Source organism: Neofelis nebulosa, chromosome 6 (genome assembly GCF_028018385.1).
Source record: "Neofelis nebulosa isolate mNeoNeb1 chromosome 6, mNeoNeb1.pri, whole genome shotgun sequence".
NCBI lineage: Eukaryota > Metazoa > Chordata > Mammalia > Carnivora > Felidae > Neofelis > Neofelis nebulosa.
Genome location: NC_080787.1, coordinates 43781713 through 43805500, shown reverse-complemented (window position 1 = coordinate 43805500; position 23788 = coordinate 43781713). Strand labels below are relative to the sequence as shown.

General features: G+C 51.9%; 1 protein-coding gene and 1 long non-coding RNA gene across 3 annotated transcripts; one reads left to right on the top strand and one right to left on the bottom strand.

Annotated features, from left to right (window-relative positions):
- Nucleotides 1-6874: 6874 nt before the first annotated feature.
- CIMIP3 (ciliary microtubule inner protein 3) lies at nt 6875-12991 on the bottom strand. 2 transcript variants are annotated; one of them, XM_058733943.1, is made up of 2 exons: nt 12886-12991; nt 6875-7383 (listed from the first exon to the last, which is right to left on the bottom strand). In XM_058733943.1, the coding sequence occupies exons 1-2, from the start codon at nt 12892-12894 to the stop codon at nt 7054-7056; spliced, it is 339 nt and encodes a 112-aa protein (XP_058589926.1). In that variant the 5' UTR covers nt 12895-12991; the 3' UTR covers nt 6875-7053. The 2 variants fall into 2 exon arrangements, with proteins under 2 accessions (XP_058589926.1, XP_058589925.1); XM_058733942.1 differs by lacking the exon at nt 12886-12991 and adding an exon at nt 8072-8295.
- A 70-nt stretch (nt 12992-13061) lies between these two features.
- Nucleotides 13062-21932, top strand: LOC131514210 (uncharacterized). The gene is made up of 3 exons (XR_009262984.1): nt 13062-13192; nt 21150-21250; nt 21560-21932. It is a non-coding gene; the product is annotated as an uncharacterized LOC131514210 (long non-coding RNA).
- Nucleotides 21933-23788: the final 1856 nt, after the last annotated feature.

The following is a 23788-nucleotide window of genomic DNA, read 5'->3' as shown; positions in this document are numbered from 1 at the left end:
GGCCTGGGGTGTGTGTGTGTGTGTGTGTGTGTGTGTGAGGGCACCACCACACAGGTGCATGGTGAACTGCTACTGCTGATCCTGGAAAGTTCCTAGACCAAGCCTAGGGGCCCGTCTGTGACAAAGGTTGTCCCTGTCACACGACACTGCTGTGTAAATGATACCTGTAACTAAAAGGAAACAACCAAAATGTGAACAGGGCTCTTTCTGGGTCGTGACATCACCAGTGATAGTATAATCTTTGCTTTTTTTTAATGTTTATTTATTTTTGAAAGAGAGGAAGACAGCATGAGCACGAGAGGAGCAGAGAGAGGAGGAGACACAGAATCGGAAGCAGGCTCTGGGCTCCGAGCTGTCAGCACAGAGCCCGACGCGGGGCTCGAACTCACGAACCGTGAGATCATGACCTGAGCCAAAGTCCGATGCTTAACCGACTGGGCCACCCAGGCGCCCCTAATCTTTGCTTTTTAAAACTTACCTGTATTTTTTAAATGATTCACAGTGAACACATACTGCTCACAAAAACAGAGGTCAGCTGTTTTTGAACAAGAAACCAAACAAGACTGCTTTGCTTCTCCTCTACCTAAAGAGGTGAATGCAGGGCGCACTGGGCAAGTGGCCGCTGGGGGCCGCCCGGTACATGGCTTGGATACGGGGCGGAGAAGCTCCTCCGGTGAACTTGGGGCCCAGGCTCACGTCCTTGTCTTCAGAGTCCTCTCGGCTTTGGGGTTTGGACTGAAGGAGTCGAGGGTGAGGTGGCAGCTTATCTTTCCAACGCTCCCGATTTATATCCTCCCCACTCTTCCCACATGAGCACAGACACACCCTCCTCCGAGAACCTTTCCGAATCTCAGCAGAATTCATTTTTCTTGCCTCGGTGCACCAATGGTTTTTTTGATGTGTTATAGTAGCTTTCTAGGCAGCTTAAACACTACCACAGAGTCCGTAGCTTCAAACTCTACACGTTTAGGGGCGCCTGGGGGGCTCAGTCGTTAAGCGTCCGACTTCGGCTCGGGTCATGATCTCACAGTTCGTGGGTTCGAGCCCCGTGTCGGGCTCTGTGCTGACAGCTCGGAGCCTGGAGCCGGCTTCGGATTCTGTGTCTCCCTCTCTCTCTGCCCCTCCCCCGCTCACACTCTGCCTCTCTAGCTCAAAAATAAACATTTTTAAAAATTAAAAAAAAATCCTACATGTTTATTATCACACAGTTTCTGTGGGCCAGGAGTCTGGCTCTGTGCTTTCACTGGGTCCTCTGCCCCAGGTCCCAAAGGACTGTGATCATGGTGTCATCTGGGGTGCGTTCACATCTGGAGGCTTGACTGGGGAAGAATCCACTTCTGCCTCATTCAGTGTGTTGGCAGAATTCATTTCCTGGGCATAGGACTAGGGGCCCTGGCTTCTTGCTAGACATTATCTGGAGCCCACTCTCAGTTACCAGAGGCTGTCTGCAGTTTCTAGGACTTTCCAAAGTTCCTTATTACACGGGCTCCTCAGTGTGGCTGCTTATTTCATCAAGCCAGCAAGGAGAATCTCTCTCCAATTTGCTAAAATGGAAGCTTATATCGTGTAACTAACCAAGGAAATGCCATCCTGTTACCTTTGCCACATTCTGTGGGTTAGTGGTGAGTCACAGATCTCAGCCACGCTCAGAGGAGGATTGTGCCAAGGCGGGTACAGCAGGAGGTGGAAGTCATAGGGGTCACCACATCTAGGACAATGTTCATCATTCTTTTTTATTATTATTATTATTAAACATTTATTTATTTTTGAGAGACGAAGAGAGACAGAGCAAGAGTAGAGGAGGGGCAGAGAGAGGGAGACAGAATCAGAAGCAGACTCCAGGCTCCGAGCTGGCAGAGCCCGACGCGGGGCTCGAACTTACGGGACTCGATCTCACGAACTGCGAGATCATGACCTAAGCTGAAGTCGGACACTTAACTGACTGAGCCAGTCAGTTAAGACGCCCCAACAATGTTCACACTTCTATTATAACATACATAAGTTTCATTGATTTCTCAAATTATACGCAGCTGTTTATTGTCAGCCTGTCGTCAGGAACTCGGGGTGGAGGCCTCTGTGTTATTCGTCTCTCGCACCCTCCCAGCACCTAGTGCCAAAGATTCCACATGGTCATGCGCTGGTTATCCCGTTGGCCCCCTCCCCACCCATTCTCCACCTTCCTCTGTGTGCTCTGAGCGCCAGGAGGCTGACCCCTGTGGACTGGATCACTCAGGCTCCCCGGGGCCTCTGGCTTCTGGCAGTTCATCCCCTGGGAAGCAGTGGAAGGAGACTGGCTGGTAGGAAAAGAGAAGAGTCTGGGTGTTTGCTCCCCACCCTCCCTGCTGGGTCATAGTTTGGGCCCTGATTCCTTCTACCCTCAGCCACAGCTCCCACGAAAGCCCTCTCTCAGCTGCGGTGACAAAGCCACCTCCCTGTACCTCTCAGGCTTATAAGTAGGAAGGGCTTGCCTCTGTGGCCACTCTGGCCATGTCACCAGCCCTCAACTGTGCCCACTTCTTTGTAAACATGCTCCTCAGTACCTTTGTGAAGGTAACGCTTGACTGACAGACTTGAGCCCAATAAAACATTGAGTGAGTGCGGGGCACCTGGGTGACCCAGTGTGTTAAGCGTCTGACTTCGGCTCAGGTCATGATCTCACGGTTCGTGGGTTCGAGCCCCGCATCAGGCTCTGTGCTGACAGCTCGGAACCCGGAGCCTGCTTCGGATTCTGTGTCTCCCTCTCTTTCTGCCCCTCCCCAACTTGTGCACTCTCTCGCTCTCTCTCAAAAATAAAAACATTTAAAAAATTAAAAAATAAATAAAACACTGAGCGAGTGAATGCGTGCATGCATGACCAAAGGAAGAATTCAGTAAGGCTAGAGTAGGGTGGAGCTGTCATCCAATGTCTACTGTGTTCAAGGCAGCACGCTAAGCTTGTGGAATCGGCTTACAATAGCCCTGTGGGGTGGTATTATTTCCACGTGACACGAGAGGAAGTGGGGACAGAAAAGTCATTGTGAGGTCCACAGAAATTCCAAGTGGTGGTACCAGAGTTTTCTACCTCATCACCAGGCTTTTGGCTTAAGCCTTTAAATCTCGAGGTTCCAGCCGGAGGGTCCCTCGAGCCCCTACTCCAGCATCTTCCCTGTGGCCCTTCTGCCTGGAAAATTCCAGCGACGGTGAGCTCAATCCCTTTGGAGGTGGCCCAGACCCAGGATGGGAATGGAATCCCCCAGCCTCTCAATCCCAGAGCCCAGCTTCTCCCTCTTCCATGGCCTCTCTCAGTCCTGCTCTCCATTCTTCTCCCAGACATGGATGGCCAAGTCAGAGAGGGTTGGGATCCACACCAAGAAAGGTATGGAGGAAGCGGGTGGACAGCTCGTGTGGTGGGACACGTCAGAGAGAGGCCGTGTGGCTTCCCCAGGCTGCTCTGTCTGTAGGAATCCCTCCTGGGATAGATCGCCATATACCAGCGTGAGAGGATCTACCTGGCTGAACGGTACCGAGGAGAGGGAGCGTGTGGGGCAGGTGTGCAGAGGTGGAAGCTAGGCTGGGAAGAGATGCGAGGGGCAGCAATCCCAGGCCCGACTGGTTCCCCTCCAGAGCTGCCCGACCCCCACTCTCCACCTCCGCAGAAACAGAACGGAGCTCTGAGTGCCAGGTCTTTGCCTCCTGGGACTATCCCACCCACACTGATGCGGGACTTGGGCCAGCTTCTTTATAAAGGTTCCGGAAGCTTCCATCAAGGCTGCTCTACCAAGGTGAACCTCAAGGGGGAGACCATTCTCCAAGGGAGAGGAGAAGGTGTCAGTTGGGGGAGTGAAAGTGCCGGGCCCCCACCCCTACCCCCATCCCTCCCTGCAAGGTTCTCAGGTCTGGGAGGGCAGAGATGGTTGCAGCCTAAGGACCCAGTCTTTGGATGTTCAGCAAAGGTCTGTTGGATGATTGGACATGGAACTTTTAGTTACACATAGACTGAAAAATTTATCTCTGCTTTTCAAAATCCAGCTAAAATGGCAATAACATTTTTTATTTTTATTTTTTAGTGTTTATTTTTGAGAGCGAAAAACAGAGTATGAGTAGGGGAGGGGCAGAGAGAGAGGGAGACACAGAATCCGAAGCAGGCTCCGGGCTCTGAGCCATCAGCACAGAGCCTGCCGCGGGGCTTGAACTCACAAATCGTTAGATCATGACCTGAGCCGAAGTCAAGACACTTAACCAACTGAGCTACCCAGGCGCCCCACAATAACAGTTTTTAAGCCCACCAGTCCATAGAGACAAAGAGAAAGAAGGAAATAGGTGAGAGGTTCTAATAAAATTTTGGACAACAGAGGGCACATGGACGACTGTAACTGTCTCAGCGCAGGAAGTGGAAACCCAAACACTCTGAAAGAGGAGGGTGTGGAGAATGGTACAGACGTGATGCCTATGCCTGCCACAGAACTGTGGAGGCTCAGACATGGGGCAGAAGGTGCCCTACAGGGTGGGGTGCAGGACAGGGGGGCAGAAACAGGAGGACTGGTGGAAAGCCTGTGTAAGGAGCCACGGGCTCCCCAGATGCCCTACCACACCTATCTCCTGCCCCTGGCTGGAGGTTATTCTGGACATTTGGACTGGAGGGCCTCGAGGAGAGAGAAGGGTCATTCTAGAAGCCGGTAGTGAAGGGAAAGTCTGCAAAGGAAGAGACCCCCCCCCCCCCCAGCTCTTTCCCATGCTGGCTCCTCAAACACTGACAATCAGGTACAGATGCCAAATGGCCGACCTCCAGCCCAGGATCGCCAAGCAATTGAGGAAAGCCTCTGACTTTATTTTATTTTTTAAAGTTTATTTAGGTGCACCTGGGTGACTCCGTCAGTTAAGCATCTGACTCTTGACTTCGGCTCAGGTCATGATCGCACGTGTTCATGAGTTTGAGCCCCGCGTGGGGCTCTGCGCTGACAGCATGGACCCTGATTGGAATTCTCTCTCTCTCTCTCTCTCTCTCTCCCCCTCCCCTGCTCTCTCTCTCAAAATAAATAAATAAAATTTTTTATTAATAAAAAATTAATTAAAAATATCAAAATATATTATATATATTATTTATATTATATATATTATATATAGTCAAATATATTATTTTTAATTAATTAAAAAATTAAAAATACCAAATATATATATTATTTATATTATATATTATATATAGTCAAATATATTATTTTTTAATTAATTAAAAAATTAATTTAAAATATCAAAATATATTATATATATTATTTATATTATATATATTATATATAGTCAAATATATTATTTTTTAATTAATTAAAAAATTAATTAAAAATATCAAAATATACTATATATTATTTATATTATATATATTATATATAGTCAAATATATTATTTTTTAATTAATAAAAAATTTTATTTATTTATTTTGAGAGAGAGAGCAGGGGAGGGGCAGAGAGAGAGAGAGAGAGAGAGAGAATTCCAATCAGGGTCCATGCTGTCAGCGCAGAGCCCCACGCGGGGCTCAAACTCATGAACACGTGCGATCATGACCTGAGCCGAAGTCAAGAGTCAGATGCTTAACTGATGGAGTCACCCAGGTGCCCCCAAAACCTCTGGCTTTTTTTTTTTTTTTTTAAATTTTTTTTTTTTACATTTATTTATTTTTGAGAGACAGAGAGAGACAGTGTGAACAGGGGAGGGGCAGAGAGAGGGAGACACAGAATCCGAACCAGGCTCCAGGCTCTGAGCTGACAGCACAGAGCCCATGTGGGACTCGAACCCATGAACCATGAGATCATGACCTGAGCTGAAGTCGGATGCTTAATCGACTGAGCCACCCAGGTGCCCCGCCTCTGGCTTTTGAAAGAGAGCCTACAACAACAACAACAACAACAAACAGAAAAACCTAGATTCTATCTTGTGATACAAACTTTAGGAGGGCTCATGTCCCTCCTCCCTACTCACCATCTTCTTTTCAGAGAAAGGCGTCCGAGGAAGCGTGGCCAGTGCACTGGCTGCTTGTCTGGGTCTCCAGACATCCTGTCCCTCCATCCCAAGCCAACCCCAGACTCTTAGGCTCCAAAAGTATGCTCCACTGAATACCCCACCCCAGCTAGAATGAGCTGTGAGTCCTAGAAGCGGAACCAGCTGGATCCACCTAGTGGTGTGATGGCAGATATTTAACAACGAGCTCTCTGGAAAGAAGAAACCCCAGATGATGGGCGTTTGCTGGTTTCAGTGGTTACCAACACGAAGTCACTGGCTGTGGCGTTGGGAGGAGATGCTCACAGTCGGATCCCTCGGGACCGTCTGAGCTGGCCCCGGCATAGCGCCGGATCTTCCCCTAGGTGGGGCGACCGGGGACTCACTCAGGCCACTGCTTTGGGTCAAGTGCCCTCTGCCTTCATCACCCGTCTTCATGAAACACGGCCCGTGAGCCCGACTAACCCGAGTCAGCTCTTCTGGACCAGAGGAGAGACGAGATGGGAAATCCGTCCCTCCACCAACAAACGACAAGTCAGAAGAGACAGGTGGATGTGAAACTAGGGCTGGAGAGGAGGCCCCCCAGAGACTGCGTTGCCCCCTGTGCCACTTCCCATTTTCCAGGGGTTGCTCCAACCCAGGCCACCGCCAGCTGACTTCTCTCTTTCCTGACTTTGGCGGGCTTGCCAAGCTTGGCCTATGGGGACGGTGTGACCAGCATGGGCTTTGCTTGGGACTGAGGCCCTAGAGGGGGCTTGAGGTCACTCCTGGAGGTGGGGGTAGGGGAAGGGGAGGGGACTGAGAATCAAGTGCTTCTAAGTCTTTGGGCATCTCTGGACGTGACCTGCCGTACGACACCCCTGTGGCCTCAGTTTACCCGCCCACAGCCACCCATTCAGATGGCAAGGAAAGGAAGGACAAACTTTAATTGCTGCCGAGAACAGAGACCTCCCTTTGCCACTGGGCGCAGCACAGCTGTCTCAGGCCGGGCATGGTCTGCTCCTCCTGGAGCAAGTGCCCCTCCCCTCCTGGACCCAGGATTGTGGCGGGGGAGGGTGCAGGTGGCGTCTCCTGACCGGGAGGGGCCTAGGAGCGCCACAAGACCAGGTTGGCAGGAGGCACGTCAAAGCGTTTGCGGGTGTGGTCCATGTCCCTCTGGTACAGGTAGCCACAGGTAGGCTTCTGCCGGGTATAGAAGGGGTTCAGGGAGTTAGAGTACTGGGAGGTGTAGAACTTGAACCTAAGCTTGTCCAGGCTCTGCCCCTTCGGGTCTACCACCACCGGCACGTAGGCCGCCACCAGGGTCTGCTCACGGTCCCGCTTCCACGACTGGGACAGGGGAGGGCGTGGAAACTTCAGCTTTTTGCCCGATGGTGTCTTTGGCTCCTGGCTGGGTGCTGAGGGTTTCTTTGAGTCCTGTGGGATGGAAAGCAGGCCAGCGCTGAGGCATCAGACACCGGGGCTTCCACGGCTAAGCCCGAGGGTGGGAGCGGGGAAGGGGCCAGCAGCCGTCAGAAGCTTCCGGAGCCACCCCCAAGACAGCTCTGCCGGCCATGGAGCCAGACATCTCCAGGTAGGGGGCGGCCTTCAGGGCCCCTGACCTGACTCGTGCTGATGCAGACCTCAGCCTGCTTCCCAGAGGCCTCTGCCGACTCAAAGGCTAAGAGCCAGGCTCATCTTCAACCTGCCCCGCCCCCATCTCCCCCATGTCCAGCTGTCTGTCTGTCCCTGTCCTTCAAGTCACTCCCATCTGGCCCTCCTCTGCCGCTGTCCCGCCAGGCCTCCCTCCTCTCTCCTGAAGGGTTACTCAGCTTTCCACCAAGCCCTCCTGTCCTCCTGCCTCCCAGCCTGTGCTCTGTTGCTCTCTACTGCCTAGACATCCCAAGGCCCCTAGCCTGGAAAGCAAGAACTCTGAGGACGGGGCTCCCCTCACCCTGTGCTCTAGCCGGACCTTCTGTCCATCACCCCTGCTGGCAACGTGTCCTTCCAGGCCTCCTTGCCTTTGTTCAGGGCCGATCCCCCAGCCCGGCATGCCCTCCCTCCCTCCCTCCCATCCATCAGGGAGATTCTCTTTCCCTTTTGGTCCGTGCTGTCTCAACCTTACCCTTGACATAATGCCCTCCAAAATCCTATTCCTTGTTTTCCTTCAGACCAAGGCATTCAGTGCGCGCTCAATAAAGGCTGGTTCAATTAAACTGGGTTCTAGTAAGGGGTGTTCTCCTTCCAACCAGCCGGCCCATTCTATTTTAGAACACCTCTCATTGTTACAAAGTGACAATGCCAGCTTTTCATAATCGCCAATCTTGGCTGACTGCGCATGGAGGTCTACCCCTCGAGGAGGCCCCCAGTGCCACAAGGATCCCACCGTCGCGACATTTGTTTACCCCCTGGACTGAATTGTTTTGTTCACCTTTGACCTCCACACCGTCTCCCAGGTACCAGATGTTCATTTTACTAGGGGCCTTCACAGTCACAACAGCACAGCGCAAAGGACCGATGCCTCGGTGTCAGGCTGGCTCTGTCCGTCTCCTCCAGGCGACAGCTGGGAGGGGAACCCACTTCGGCTCGGCCCAGCCTCGCAGTCCTCCCGGCCACCCAGGGGAACCGGAACCGGGAAGGAGCCCTTGCTACAGAGCTCCTGGAAGTTGAACCCCTGCCATCTTACAGAAGAAATCCCTGGTACCCAAGAAAGGATGTACGTTCTTTCCTTCTGCCATGTAATTTACAAACGCCTTGCCCAACTCAAACCTGCCCAGGGCTTTCTTCCCAAGCCGGCTTTGCTGCCATAGGTTCCTACCCAGAAATGTGTGTGCCCTCAGCTGTGCATTTCAAAATTCTTCCTATTCTTCCAAGCCAGCAGCCCTCCTGACACCTCCTCCAGGAAGCCTCTGGTGCTGCAACCCCCACCCCTGTTTCACCCTCCTCTGGGCCTTCAGGCATTCCTCTTGGGACGTGGTCCTTTGCGAGGCTGGGACTGGGGGGAGGCAAGTGCACATTTTAAAGAGGTGCGCCGAACCCCTTTTTACATCTTGCTGCCCTGGGTGCTGTGCTCGCCTCATGCCAACCCCAAATCCTGGTCCTTCTGGGCTCCTGCTCATGGTTCAACAGCCTGTAAAACGCTCCCAGTGTTCAGGACCACATCCTAGTCCCCTTTGTGCCCCTGGGGCTTCACCCAGTGCTGGCACACGACCAAGCTGGAGAACAGTGTGGAACGGCCTTCCCAGAGCCCTTGAGGCCTGGCCGTGGGGTTAGGAGCGGGGGGACCACACAAGAAATGAGCTATGATGGCAGTAATCAGCGATCGTTCTTCACCATGGGCTCCAAGCACAGCACCAAACTCTTTACATGGGTTATCTCTTCTAATCCTCACATTGCCCTTTAAGGAAGGTGTCGTCATGCGTCCTATTTATAGTTGAGAAAGCTGTAGTAAGGATGTCCGTCACAAGTTTAGGGTCAGGCGGCTGGTGAAGAGCCAGGCTGGGACTGAACTCAGGCCTGGCTGACCCCAGGGTCCACGCCCTATATGCATCCTGTGTCCACCGCCCTGGGAGGACAGGGGCTGCCAGTCCACTTTTGCCCTCATTCGGTCAGCTTGCTGAGCTCCTGATAGGGGTTCTGGGCAGTAGGAGAGCAGCCGAAGAGAGGGGCAGCCGGATCTCCCAGTTTGTCAGGAACGCTGCGGGGCCTTGAACGCTGGAGTCTGAAGTTACCATCTCCTAGCACAGCTGAGGATATGACATTATTTGCTTCACTGGTTCACTCGTTCATTCAAAATGATTCCTCTTATACGCCAGGCTCTGAGTGTGCAAATAACAGACACCACAATGTAAACTTGTACAAATCGGAGCTTCCTGCCCTCAGTGCCACGGACACTGTGGGCTGATAATTCTTTCGTTTTATTAAAAATGTTTAACGTTTATTTGTGAGAGAGGGAGACACAGCACCCAAAACAGGCTGCAGGCTGCGAGCTGTCAGCACAGAGCCAGACGCGGGGCTCAAACTCACGAACCGTGAGCTCATGACCTGAGCCGAGGTCAGCCGCTTAACTGACTGAGCCACCTGGCGCCCCCGATGATTCTTTGTTGTGGGGCAGTCCTGGACATTGCAGGATGTTTACCATATTAAGTATGATTCTGAGGATGTGGGGTTCCGGTCCTCTCGACACTGCAGAAGGGCTCAGCCCGTGGCCACGGATCTGGAGATGAGGGAACCATAGCGCATCCCGCCCCCCCACCCCGCCTCAGTCTTGGCCATCCGGACCCCGCACCTCAGGCTTGCCAGGCTGGTGTCAAGAGTGACAGAAGCACGTGCTTTCAGAATGGCTGGGGGGTCTGACCAGAGACCCACAGAGGGAAGGGCGATAATGCTGCTCATGGGACTGAGAATCTCCCCAGCTCCAGGCACTAGACGCTCAGCTCTGCAAAATCTCCTAAGAGCCATTTGAGGTGTTACTCCCATGACTCAAATGTGGAAGATGAGGCTTGGAGGCATCGAAGCACGTTTAAGTTCACATCGAAGCACGAAGACCCCCCCCCCCCAGAATTCCCGCAGCTCCAGACTAGTTAGTGGGGGGACCAGGATTTGAACACTCCCCTCTCTCTCTGCCCCAGCCCAGCCGTGACTTGGGCCCTCCTGGGTCTACCTGCCAGCTATGCCCCAGTGGCTGCTACGGCAACATTTGGGGCCTTGGGGTGAGGGGGACTCAGGCCTTGAGCACATCTAGGGATGAGGCCCTCACAGAAACTAGGGCAGAGGGACCGTCCCCGGGGAGGAGGAAGAAGGGGAAAGGGAGGAGGAAGAGAAGACTCAGAGCAAGGAGGAGGAAGAGGGGGAGGAGAAGGAAGCCCAGGCAGCACAGCTTTGCCCTGCCCCTTCCAAGGGCCCAGCCAGGCTCCAGGTGACTAACCCCAGAGGGCTGAGAACACCCCATCGCCTGCCCAGGGCCCAGCACAGCCAGCTCTGCGGGGGAGGGTGGGGCCCCGAATGCATACTTTCCAGGTTAACGTCTGGTTTCATTTAACCGGCTCCTCCTCCCAGTCCTCCTATCAAGTGCAGGGGGTTGGGGGCCCGTGAACTTTTGGCGATGCCTGAGGCATTTTTGGCTGTGACAATGGGGATGCTACTGGCCTCCAGCGGGGAGTAGCATCCCCATTGTCACAGCCAAAAGTGGGTAGAGGCCAGGGATGCTACTGACCATTATACAGAGCCAGGACCGCCCCACAATAGAGAATTAGCAGCACATGATGTCATCAGTGTCAAGGCGGAGACGCCTACTTTAGAGCTTCGGGGAAGACCCCTAACTCCTTTCCTGCTTCCTGCCAGCCTTCACTTAAGCCTCCGGGTCCACGGAGCAAAGAAGCCTAGAGGGCAAGTAGAGGGTCTCCCCAGCCCCTTCCCTCCCTTCTGAATCCCACTACCCTATTTCTCCTTGGGGTTCCAGCTGGAGCCAAAAGAAGGATCCCAAATAGACCTCTCCCTCTATGACCCCTCCACCCGCACCCCCCAGGCATAGTGTCTGTCCTTGCTGCCAGGGCCTGGAAAGGTGATGGGGGTGACTCGAGAGCGGGGCTTTCCGAGGAGGGCAAGAATATCTCATATGTGGTATTGCTGTGGGTCTGGGAAGACACTGTCGGCTGGAACACTTCAGGCCCAGCGCCCACCCGCGCCTCACTCTCTGGGGGGAAGGCCTCGGTCCCTGTTGAAATGCAAACAGCATCGGGTGAGGCCCTTAAGCCTCCCAGGGCAGCCGGTACCAGGGAATGTGCCTGGGCTTTGGAGTGTGAAGGCCTGAGCTCAGGGCCTCACTCTGCCCTACAGGTCAGGCAACCTTGGGCAAGTCTCGGAACCTCTTTGAGCTTTGGTGGCCTCACCTGCAAAATGAAGATAATAAGGCCATCTGCTTCACCAGCGTGTCGTGGGGGTGCGATGAGTGTGGGAACTTTCAGGGCACAATACAAATAGTAATTATTATCAGCCACATCTGGCAGTTCCCTGCAGGTTTCGAACAAGCTCATCTGAACCTTTGTGAGAGCCTGTCGGTGTGCGGTGGGGCAGAGGGGCCTGGGAGGGAGCAGATGAAGAGGCCGAGAGAGCTTGGCCTTAGCTCCCTCGTGAGGCTGTGTAGCCTGGGGGCTTGGAGTTCAAATCCCAGCTCCACCGCTCACACCAAGTGCCTGAGCTTTCAGTATTTTATAACACTCTGTACCTCCGTTTTCCCACCTCTCAAGGGGGAACACCTAAAGAACCTATCTCGTAGGGACAGGGCGCCTCGGTGGCTCAGTTGGTTGAGCGTCTGACTCTTGGTTTGGGCTCAGGTCATGATCTCATGGTTTGTGAGTTCAAGCCCCACGTTGGGCTCTCTGCTGCACAGAGCCTGCTTGGGATTCTGACTCTCTCTCTCTCTCTCTCTGCCCCTCCCCTGCTCTCTCTTTCTCTCTCCCTCTCAAAAATCAATAAATAAACATTAAAAAACAAAAAGCTTGCTGTGTGAAACACTGTTCTAAATTCTTAAAAAAAAAAAAATAGAATCTATCTCATAGGGTTACCACGAGGATTTAATGAGACATTCTACATAAACTGCCTACACCTCTTGAACACTCAGGAAGCTTCAGCTGTCACTGTTACTTGTCACAAGTTTGCCTAGGAGACTGGGAAGTGCAGGCTAGCAGCCCAGGAAATGACTCTGGGAAGTGAAGGGGCAGAGGAACGGGAGGAGAGGAATGGTGGCCTGCTTCCTGCTCCCTCCCCCGGGAGGACAGCCGGGGCTCCACAGCAGCACTGGTCCCTAAGCCTTTTGTAAGAGGTCCCCAGCTCCCAGCCATGAAGGTGGGCCAGGCTGGGGCCTTCATACTCTCTCCTGTCAATCAGACTTCCTGTGACCTTGGGCTGTCTTGATGCAGCCCTGTAAGGTCATCCCACCTGGGACATCCTTGACCAGGGCCTTTCTTGTTGGTGAGATGGAACTTCTGGTGGTCAGGGGCTCCGGAGCTCCCGGGGACTCTTTGGGAGGTACTGGGAGTGCCCAGGTGGGGAGAATTTGCATGGGCTGGGGCATTGTGACACCCCTTTGACAGCACAGTTCCTTCTGTCTTCCTAAGGAGACACAAGGGCAGGGCTGGGGGCTGAAGTCTCAAGGCCTGGAAGGGTCTTTTAACTTTCGCACTGACCCTGTCTGCAATTCCCTCTTCCCACAATCTCCCAGGGCCTGTGAACTGTGGGTGATGCGGTGAGTAGAGAGAGGAGGAAATGATCCCAGTTATTCAGGTACCTCCAGAAGTCCTAATTTTCCCCCCAGGGGCCCAACATGTCATAAGAAATTACTGGCAGGGAGGAAACATACCCAACCAACTCTCCATTCTCTCTCTCTCTGTCTGTCTCTGCCTTCCAAATTACAGAGATGATGGATGGAGGGAGGAAGAAAGGGATAGATGGATGGATGCATGGACAGAGAGAGGATGCGTGGACAGAGAGAGTCGGTGGGCAGGAGGATGAGTGTTGGTAGGTAGACAGACAGTGGATGGGCCAAACCCCCTGATTGGACCTCTGCTCACCTTTCTTGCCCCATTTCTTGCTATCTTTTCCCTCACTCTACGCAGTAGCTAATTTCTTAAGCATGCCCCGCTCTTTTCCCTCTGAGCCTTTGCATATGCTGTTCCATAGACAGGTGGCTGGGTAGGGTGGCTGTGGGTGAATGAATGGATACATAGGTGCTCAGTAAATGGCTAGATCGGGGCGCCTGGGTGGCTCAGTCGTTAAGCATCTGACTTCGGCTCAGGTCACGATCTCACGGTTCATGAGTTCAAGTCCCACATCGGGTGTGCTTGAGGCCCACTTCAGCTGAGCTCAAGCTCCACTTCAGGTGAACGTGAGCCCTGCTTCTCTCTCTCCCTCTGCCTCTCACTCACTTGCGCCCTCTCTCTCTCAAAAAAAAAAGGCTAGATTGGCAGGTGGTTGTGCTATAGAGGATGGGATAGCAGGCCCATATATATATATGATATATGATATATGATATATATATAGTATATATATATATATATATACTATATATATATATATAATTTTTTAAATGATTACTCATCCTTGAGGCAGAGAGAGCTGGAGAGACAGAATCCAAAGCAGGCTCCAAGCTCCAAGCTGTCAGCACAGAGCCAGACACGGGGCTTGAACTCACGAACCGTGAGATCTTGACCTGAGCTGAAGTCGGATGCTTAACTGACTGAGCCACTCAGGTGCCCCAAGAGTCAGACTCCTTGAGCTTGACTCTGGCTCTACCATTTTACTAGTTGTGTGACCTTGGGCAAGTAATTGACTTCTCTGTAGTTCCATTTGTTCATCTGTAAAATGGGTAGACTACAGGTCTCTACCTAATAGGGATGAGCAAAGCACTCAAGACAGTGCCTGGCACAGGGTAAACACTCAATAAATATTAGCTATTATTATGCGTGGGCAGATAACTAGATTAGTGGGTAGGTGGCTGAATGGGCCATCCTGTCCCCATCTTCAAAAACCTGAGCCTCCCCCCTGCCCCCAACACCAGAATTAGTAGCACCTTCTGGGAATGCGTCTGAAATCCCACATGCGGGAGGGATCTGAGCTTCTCTCTGGGGTCAGAGGAGGACCAGTGGAAGGGAAATAGAATGAGCCAGTGGCTTCCTGCCCTCTGCCACATTGGCTTGGGCCGGGCCCAGAACTTGTTTCCTTCCTGGCACTGTGTCAGCACTGACTGTCGGTTACGGGGTGGACTTTGGGGCCCTGTGGCAGATTGAGAGTTGGGGTGTTGATGACTTAGCACCCGGCTCAGATCTCACACCCTGATGGTAATGACCCCTAATTTCTGAGCTGGTGGGAGGGCCCAGGAGGGGAGTCTGGCAGGGAAGCGGGAGAAGGAGTGGCAATCAGGGCTGGCCCTCTCGGAGGCTCTGCTCAGCGACTGCCAAGGCTCTGGGGCGATGGTATCTTGCTTGACGGAGGGAGAGAAGGTGGGAATGTGGCATTCTGGATGGTGTGGCCAGCTTTGCTGGCTCCGGGGAAAGTGGCTTGGCTCCCAGCCCTGGGCCTGAAGGAGCTGTCAGGAGGGAGCCCGGGAGGTGGGCAGGGACTTGGGGGGAGCAGGGGTCCCACAATTTAGCACACGCTACACCTGGTCTCAGCCAGAGGGGGAGGTGCTGGGCTGGTTGCCCCAAGACCTGAAACAAGTCGCATTGCCTCTTTGGGCCTCAGTTTCTATACGTGCACCGTGAGGATATCGGGTCTCTCCATCTTGGACATTTGAAGGAAGGGGAGTCGAATCTCATCCTGAGAACTTCAGATAGGGACCCCTCCCCTGCGACTGACCATAGGTCTGGGTCCTGCCTGGTGTGTCCCCGGCCCGGACTGTGCCACCCTCACCATGGGAACCTCAGGAGGGGTCATGGCTATGGAGACCTCCTTTAGGAAGGCCTGGCCAGTCAAACCATATCTGTCATATTTCTTTTGTAAATCACAGAATGGTTACGATCACGGCCTCTGGACCCCACTCTGCCTGGGTTCAGATCCCCCACTGCGACTTCTCAGCTCTGTGGCTTGCCTAAATCACTTAACCTGTGTGTGCCTCAGTTCCTAATCTGCAAAGTGGGGATGATAATAGAATTCACCTAGAAGGCTCGTGTGCGCCGCGTGAGCTCAGAGCAGTGCCCGCTGGGAGGTAGGTGCTAGGAGTTACCTTGGAATTGCTGTTTCTAAATTCCAGACGACACTGATTAAGTCTTGCCTCCTGGAAGCCCCCCTTTCTCTGACTCCTCTGCCACGCTCCAAGAGTGATCTCATTTTGTAGGTCATCAAAGTTCCCGGAGGGTGAGGACTGACTTGCACCCCTCAGGGGGCATTTGGGAAGGACAGGGGGAGCTGGTGAGGGTCAGAGCTGACCTGGAGCACAGGAAACTCACCAAGCACACACACAGCCTCCCCCCCTACCCCCCTGCTGCTGAAGCGTCCCGCTACCATATCACTGTAAGGAGGCCTGGTTATTTGGACACGCTTTCCACCCCTCTTTACCTACTGTGTGATTTGGACAAGTTACTTAACCTCTCTGATCCTGACTTATTTTTTTCCTTTGCTGGGCTTAAAGTACAGACAACTGAGTTATTCATACACCTTGCTCATGGTGCATTATCCTCGTTGGTCTATGAACCCTCCTCTCTCTCGCATTCATTCTCCCCCTTTACCTCCAACCCTGTTCCCCACCCATCCTAGCCAGAGGCAACCATTCTAATGTACTTAAGGAGCGTCTTCTTGTGCATATGTTCTTGCCAAATAGATATATTGTTGCTTGCGTGCAGGTAGTTTTCATTTACATAAGTAGCACTGTGTGTTTTAGATCTCCCACTGTTAAGATCCATCCATATTGCTGGACCAGCATCTGGTTCCTTGCTCCCCATCACTATGTCCATGGAGTGTATCCACCACATTTGATGTCTCTGCTCCCCCCCAGGACCCCCAGGGACCTCCAACCCCCCCCCCCCCCCCGCCCATCCCCACAAACAACACTGCAATGATATCACACCCATGGCCCTTTATGGACCTAGGTGACTTCTTTGGGGAATATTCCTAGAGCAGAATGCAAAGGTCATAGACCATGAGTAAATATCCCTTAAAGTCTCCTTTTCTCCATCCCTAAAATGAAGGTATTGCCCCATCCCTTCGCAGGGCTGATGATGGGAGTGGGTTAATGCATGCAATCCACTCGGCCCCATGCCTGACATAGAAGAGACGCTTGGCGGATGGGAGACGTGGCTGCTGTTCCTTCCAGACCTCAGGGAGAGCGGGAGATAAGCCAGACCCAGGAGGCCTCGCAGAGAAACGCACCCAGGGCTCAAAGTCCCAGCTCAAGGGTTGGTCTCCAGAGCCCGTGAGAAGTGTGTGGGGGCTATGCCAATACCTGCAGGGTCTGGACTGGTCTTGAATGTCGCAGGGCCTGGTGCAGGGAGACGGCTGTACCTAGGAAATGGTTCCTGCATCTCATTTCTCGCCCTTTCCTCAGAGCCAGAGTAACCTCACACAGGAGGTCCCAGACAGCTTTATTTGTTGTTCTGCCTCCACTCTGCCAGCCACCGGGCATTTCAGCCAGATGTAAAACCACACCCGAGTACTGGATCTCACCCTCCCGTTTTACAGACGGAGAGACTGAGGCTCAGGAGAGCTCCATGGTCTCACAGGAGGTTAGTGGCGGAAGGGGCTCTAGAATCCCCATCTCCGTACTCCTTAAAAGAAACGCATTCCACGTTAAATTATGTTCTTATTATCTATGGAGTTTTCAGTTAAAGCAAATGACCAGCAGAGCACATTACTAAAAAGTAAAAAAACCCACATGTAGTCCTGGCATTCCAACTGAATCATCTCTATGGTTCTGTTCCCTTCCAATCCCTGGCCATTTACAAATACACTTTATATATCTATAGTCCCAATCCACATGGAATTTTGTTTTTTGCTTTTTGTACTTAGCAACCTTTTTTTAAACACACAATTTCAGACAATGGGATGTTTTTTGCCTGGTCTTCAAGGTGACCTTGCAGATGCCTGCCCCACCCTGTCTCCTGGGCCCCGGTGGAATTTTCCTTCTTGAGGTTCTTTTGTTCAATTGTCACAGCCCTCTTCCAGCCTGTCAGGGCTCTTTGCTGTTCTCTGCTTAGCCTCTCTATGCCCAAAGTCAGGGTAGGGAACAGGGGCAGGAGCAGGTAGGTACTAAACACCTACCATGAGTCAGACTCTCAGATACCTTAACCCACTATCTTGTTGAATCTCATAATAACCTTACATTAATAGCCCCTGTCTCACAGATGAACAAACCGAGACTCAGAAAGGTGGTAGCTTGGCCATGGTCACACCCTTGCTAAACAGCCGAGTCAGGATTCAAACCTGTTCCCCATCAAGGACCCTTCCCACTATGTTATGGTCCTATCAGTAGAGCCCATGGTTACCAAGGGAAATGAGTCTCTCCCCAGCACCCTAAAACACTCCACCCCCTAGCCAGGGCTGGACTTGGGTCTCCACACTCTCGGGCACCAGGTAATGACTTCCTCTGAGCCCCTTCTCAGGATGTGGGAGTCCACACCAGCAGGACCTCATCTTAGCCTGACCTCATCTCCTGGCACCCTCCCAGCTCAGAGGAATGTCAAAGTCAGGGGGATTGGAGCCCACCCTCCCCTGCAGGCAGAAGAAAACCGTTTCAGGAGCTGGTCTGGCATAAGGTGTCTCCAGCCTGGAACCAGAGGCTGGACAAGATGCTCTGTCGCTCAGTAGCATATGGGAGTTGGGAGCACTGACCTTTGCCCCTGGAGAGCCAGCTGCAGAGACCTGGGTGGGGATGCAGGAGACCTCAGGACCTCTCAGCCTGCCCTTCCTCCATGCAGTGTATTCTCCCAGCCAGGAGTGCCTTGGCTTTGCTGGATGCAGGAAAAAGCCACAAACTTGGCAAAGTCCTAGCTGGGTCTCTGGGGAGACCACAACTTGGGGGCCCCAATCCCACCCCACAGACCAGAAGAGGCCAATAAAGTCGGCTGGTGGAAGTTACTAAGTAATTGCTCAGCCAAGATTTAATTACAGGATTGGGCTTTGACTGTTGCGAGGGGAGCCTCTTATTTGGCTGTTTTCTTTTACTGGGGGATCAGGTTGAGATGTTGTTATGAGTGGAGTGGGGGCCCTGCATCAGGAGCACAGGGCACCCAGCCCAGCCGGACCCTCCCCAGAGGCACTCTGCCTCCGAAGCTGCCGGGCAGACAGGGTACAATGGTAGGGGGGAGACAGCCTGCTCACCGTTGAACCCGGGCCTTCAAGAGATGCCCCCCCACCAGCCCCCGCCATCATGGGACTGAAATTGAGGTGAGATGAGTGGGGGAAAGGCAGAGAGATCCCTCCCATCCAGACTCCACAGCCTGATGTCCTCCTGGTGCTTGTGATCACACCGTTCCCTCTCTTCCTCTATTCCCAGCCCAAACTAACTCAAACTGCAAGGGGACCAGAAGAGGGAAGAAATGAACAAACACTTCTGGAGTGCCCTGTGTGCACCAGGCCCTTTGCTGGCACTCCACCTCCATTATCTTACTGAATCTTCCTGTCAACCCCAGGAAGGGCACTATTCCTCCCAAGCTACAGATGAGGAAAACGGCTCTGAGTATTTTTTACTTGCCCTATATGCAAACTGTCCATCAAGACCTTCCTCTCTTCCTAAGAAATGTCCCACAGACATTTTTCTACCTGTTTCTACCACCAGCACACTAGTCCTGCCCCTCTCCTCTCCCGCTTGTATTCATTAACTAAGTAACCAATGAACTGATCAGCTGAGCAGCAACTCTTAGCCCCTTAGCCTACACTTTCTTCTTCCCATCATCCTTCATCCAGCTGCCAGATGAAACCCTTAAAACACAGCTGTTGAGGCCCACCTGGCTGGCTCAGTCAGTGGAGCATGTGACTCTTGATCTCAGGGCAGTGAGTTCGAGCCCCGTGTGGGCAGAGAGATTACTTTACCAAAAAAAAAAAATAAAAAAACAAAAAAACATCCACTGCTTTTACCAGGCATCAGTGCCTGCGCCTGGTGACCTCTGACTCCAGGCCAGAGCTCCTCAAACCTTAACGTGATCCTGAGTCACCTGGGGCTTTGTCAAAACGTAGATCCTCTGCTGGGTACCTTAATCCTTCAGCTCACTGAATCTCATAACAACCTGAAATTAATAACCTGTTTTATAGACAAACAAACCAAGGCCCAGAGAGGTTGCCCAATGTCTGGGATGGGGTTTCTGCAGTTCTAGTAGATTCTACAGTTCTAATAAGAGTCCAGGTGATGCAGCTGCTGCTGGTTCATGGACCATACTCCTAGACTGTCCTGCCTACTTACTTTTCTTTAATTTTTTTATTATTTATTTTATTATCTCTTTTATTTTTATTTTTAATTCTTTTTAATTTTTTGTAATGTTTATTTTTGAGAGAGACAGACAGAGTGCAAGCAGGGGAGGGACAGAGAGAGAGGGAGACACCGATCCGAAGCAGGCTCCAGGCTCTGAGCTGCCAGCACAGAGCCCGACGCGGGGCTCAAACTCATGAATCGCGAGATCATGACCTGAGCCGAAGTCGGCCGCTTAACCGACTGAGCCACCCAGGCGCCCCTATTATCTTATTTTTAGGGAGAGGGAGAGAGACAATCTTAGGCAGGCTCCATGCTCAGTGCAGAGCCCCACATGGGGCTCAGTCCCACGACCCTGGGATCATGACCTGAGCTGAAATCAAGAGTCAGACACTCAACTGAGCCACCCAGGCTCCCCTCTTTATTGTTAATTGCAGTGTAGTTGACACACTTTTTCCTCTAATTTTTAAACAGCAAATACATGTACATGGTTGGAAAATAAAAAAGTATAAAAAGGCACTCAGTCAAAATTCTCCTTCCCATTTTTGTCCCCCTCCTCTTTTGTGCAGTTACCCCCACCTCCATCCCAAGTAACCACTTCTGTTAAGTTTCTTACATATCTCTCCAGTTTCTCTGCGCCGATACAAACAAGATCATACTTATCTTGCCCCAAATAGTAGCAAACTACACACACCATTTTGTCAACAGTTTATCAGTTTATCTTGGAGATAACTGGACACAGTCAGCTGACTCATTCTTCTTTAGAGTTGCATTATTATTCCATCGTGTGGACGTGCCATAATTTATTTAACTAGTCATCTCCAGATGGACAACTTAGGTTGTTTCCAATCTTACCAACTGGTCTTTTTTTTAAACTGTTTATTTATTTTTTGAGAGAGAGCGCGTGCAGGGGAGGGGCATAGAGAGGGAGACAGAGGATCGGAAGCAGGCTTCAGGCTCTGCTCTGTCAGCACAGAACCTGATGCGGGGCTCGAACTCACGGACCACGAGATCATGACCTGAGCCGAAGTCGGCCGCTTAACCGACTGAGCCACCCAGGCGCCCCGAAACTGGTCTTTTTAAGCGCATGACACTCTGGCCAACTTTGCTGTGATCTTCTTCCCACCCTCCAGTTCCCAGCTCCACCATGCTGAGTTCCTGCAGAGTCCTTCATGAATCCTGAGAATGCTCCCCAGATGCTCCGGCCCATCCTGACTGCTGCTCCTCTGAACCTTGTCCCCTTAGTCTCCTCCTCCTCATTTACTTCCCCTTTTCATCTCTCCACGTGTCTCTCTCTGTGTCCAAAAAGGCTAAAGCAACTTGAACTTTGACGCCATGTCTTTGATTTCTCTGGATCCCTCACAGCTTGTTACAAAAGTGGAAGTTGCATATGAATGAAGCCACTCCCTGGTGGGTCTGCTGGGCTGGTTGGGGGGGGGGGGGGTGGCGGGGGAAGGCTACCCAAGGTGGGAGAGCTTCATGGCTCCAAGATCTCCAAGAAAGAAGCCTCTATTTGGTGCCTGAATGTCTAGAGCACTCGGGCAGGTTATGATGATGTCCAGGGCACCATGGGGCATCTGGAGTTCCCTTGTGCCCTCCCTGTGTAGGCAGTGGGAGGAGCCATGATAGGAGGGTGGAAGGATGGATGGTATGGGTATGTGTGCATACCCTAGAATGGCTCCTTTCCTTCTCTATTAACATCCTTGTCATCTTCTACAGACCAGCTCCAGTCTCAATTTCCTGGACTGCTCCAGCCCATGCTGACTTCCTCTCCTCTGAATTCCTGTTATGTGTATGGACACCAATCACCGTTCTGAACTTAGTCATCCGGGGCCTGCCACCTTGAATCACGTAATCTTTATCTCCCTCATGGAAGAAAGAAGACTTCTGTAATTCTCTTATTTTCCCATGGACCCCCCTCTGCCCACACACAGGCAATTGGGAGAGTCTCCACAACTACTCCTTGAATGAACAGCAAGAGGTTCCAGGAGTGCCGAGGTGGGGTGGGACAGGGTTGACCACAGGTGTGTCTCCAACCAAAAACATTTGGGGAACACAAGTGTTTCTAAAGATGCTCCTGCCTGCCACCCCCCCCCCCCCCCCCCGCCCAATCTGTTCTTCAGTCCCTCCCCTCCTGCTGGGGAATCAGTGACCTCATATCCACAAGCCCTGACAGCCCAACTCATCCTGTCCCTTAACCTGGAACAAGTAAAAGGAACTTTTAAAAAATGTCACCCTAAGGGGTGCCTGGGTGGCTCAGTCTTTGAGGGTCCTACTTCGGCTCAGGTCATGATCTCATAGCTCGGGGGGTTCAATCCCTGCGTTGGGCTCTGTGCTGACAGTCAGAGCCTGGAGCCTGCTTCAGATTCTGGGTCTCCCTCTTTCTCTGCCCCTAACTCACTCGCATTCTGTCTCTGTCTCTCTCAAAAATAAACATTAAAAAAAATTTTTTTTAATGTCACTATCATGAAAAACAAAAGCAGGGGATGGTAGTAAATCAGAGATTAAAGGCACATGACAAGCAAATGCAATGTGTGAATCCTGATTGGACTGTGGATTGGAAAAAAAAAAAAAAGAAACGAAAGTGACATTTGGGGGATAACTGGGAAATTTTTAATACTCGAGTGTGATAACTGTATCGTGGTCATTTAGGAGAATGTCCTTATTCTTAGGCAATGGATATTGAAGTATTGGTGTGTGTGGGGAGATGGGCCACGATCTCTATAAGTTTCCACCTTCAGCAAAGTGGAAAAAAAAGTGTGTGTGGAGAGAAAGCGCAGAGCTCATGCGCGGAAGTGTGGCAACCTGTTCACAATGGGTGAAACCAGGAAAAAGGCGTACAGATAGTCATTTTACTAGTCTTCCAAATTTTTCAGAATGAAAAGTTGAAAAGAATCACCTTTGGTACCTAAGAGCCATGCCATTCCATCTTCTGGAGACCTCAGGGAAACCATGCCGACTGTCTGTGACTGGTCCCCTCCACCCAGCTTCCACTCCTGCTGCCAGGAAGCATGAAAATCTAACACCTTGACCTGGCTCTCCTCTCCTCTCAGCATCTCCCAGGACCCTCTGGGGGCAGTTATCACCTCCCATGCCCACCCCTCCAGGATTGTCCTCTCAGCACCTTAAAGGGCCACCACCCTCTCTCCCTGAAAAGCAAACTGAACCCTAAGCAGGACAAACCCGCCTTGAGTTTTTAAAAATTCTGTTTACTGAACTCACCTTGAGTTTATTTTTTATTCATTTAAAAAAATTTTTTTTAACATTTATTAATTTTTGAGACAGAGAGAGAGAGAGCATGAACAGGGGAGGGTCAGAGAAAGAGGGAGACACAGAATCTGAAACAGGCTCCAGGCTCTGAGCTGTCAGCACAGAGCCCGACGCGGGGCTCGAACCTACAGACTGCGAGATCATGACCCGAGCCGAAGTCAGATGCTTAACCGACTGAGCCACCCAGGCGCCCCTCACCTTGAGTTTTTAAAAATCATATTCACTGGGGCGCCTGGGTGGCGCAGTCGGTTAAGCGTCCGACTTCAGCCAGGTCACGATCTCGCGGTCCGTGAGTTCGAGCCCCGCGTCGGGCTCTGGGCTGATGGCTCGGAGCCTGGAGCCTGTTTCCGATTCTGTGTCTCCCTCTCTCTCTGCCCCTCCCCCGTTCATGCTCTGTCTCTGTCCCAAAAATAAAATAAAAATCATATTCACTTAACTTCATAGAAAAGAAAAAGAGAATTTTCAAAAATCTATTTATTTTGAGAGAGAGAGGGTGCGCCTGAGCAAGTGAGCATTCAAAAGTTGGGGAGGGGCAGAGAGAGAGGGAAAGAGTGAATCCGTGCTACATCGCTGCAGAGCCCCAGCAGAGCCCCAGGCGGGATTGGAACTCAAGACCCTAGCATCATGACCTGAGCAGAGATCAAGGGTCAGACACATTCAACCAATTGAGCCACCCAG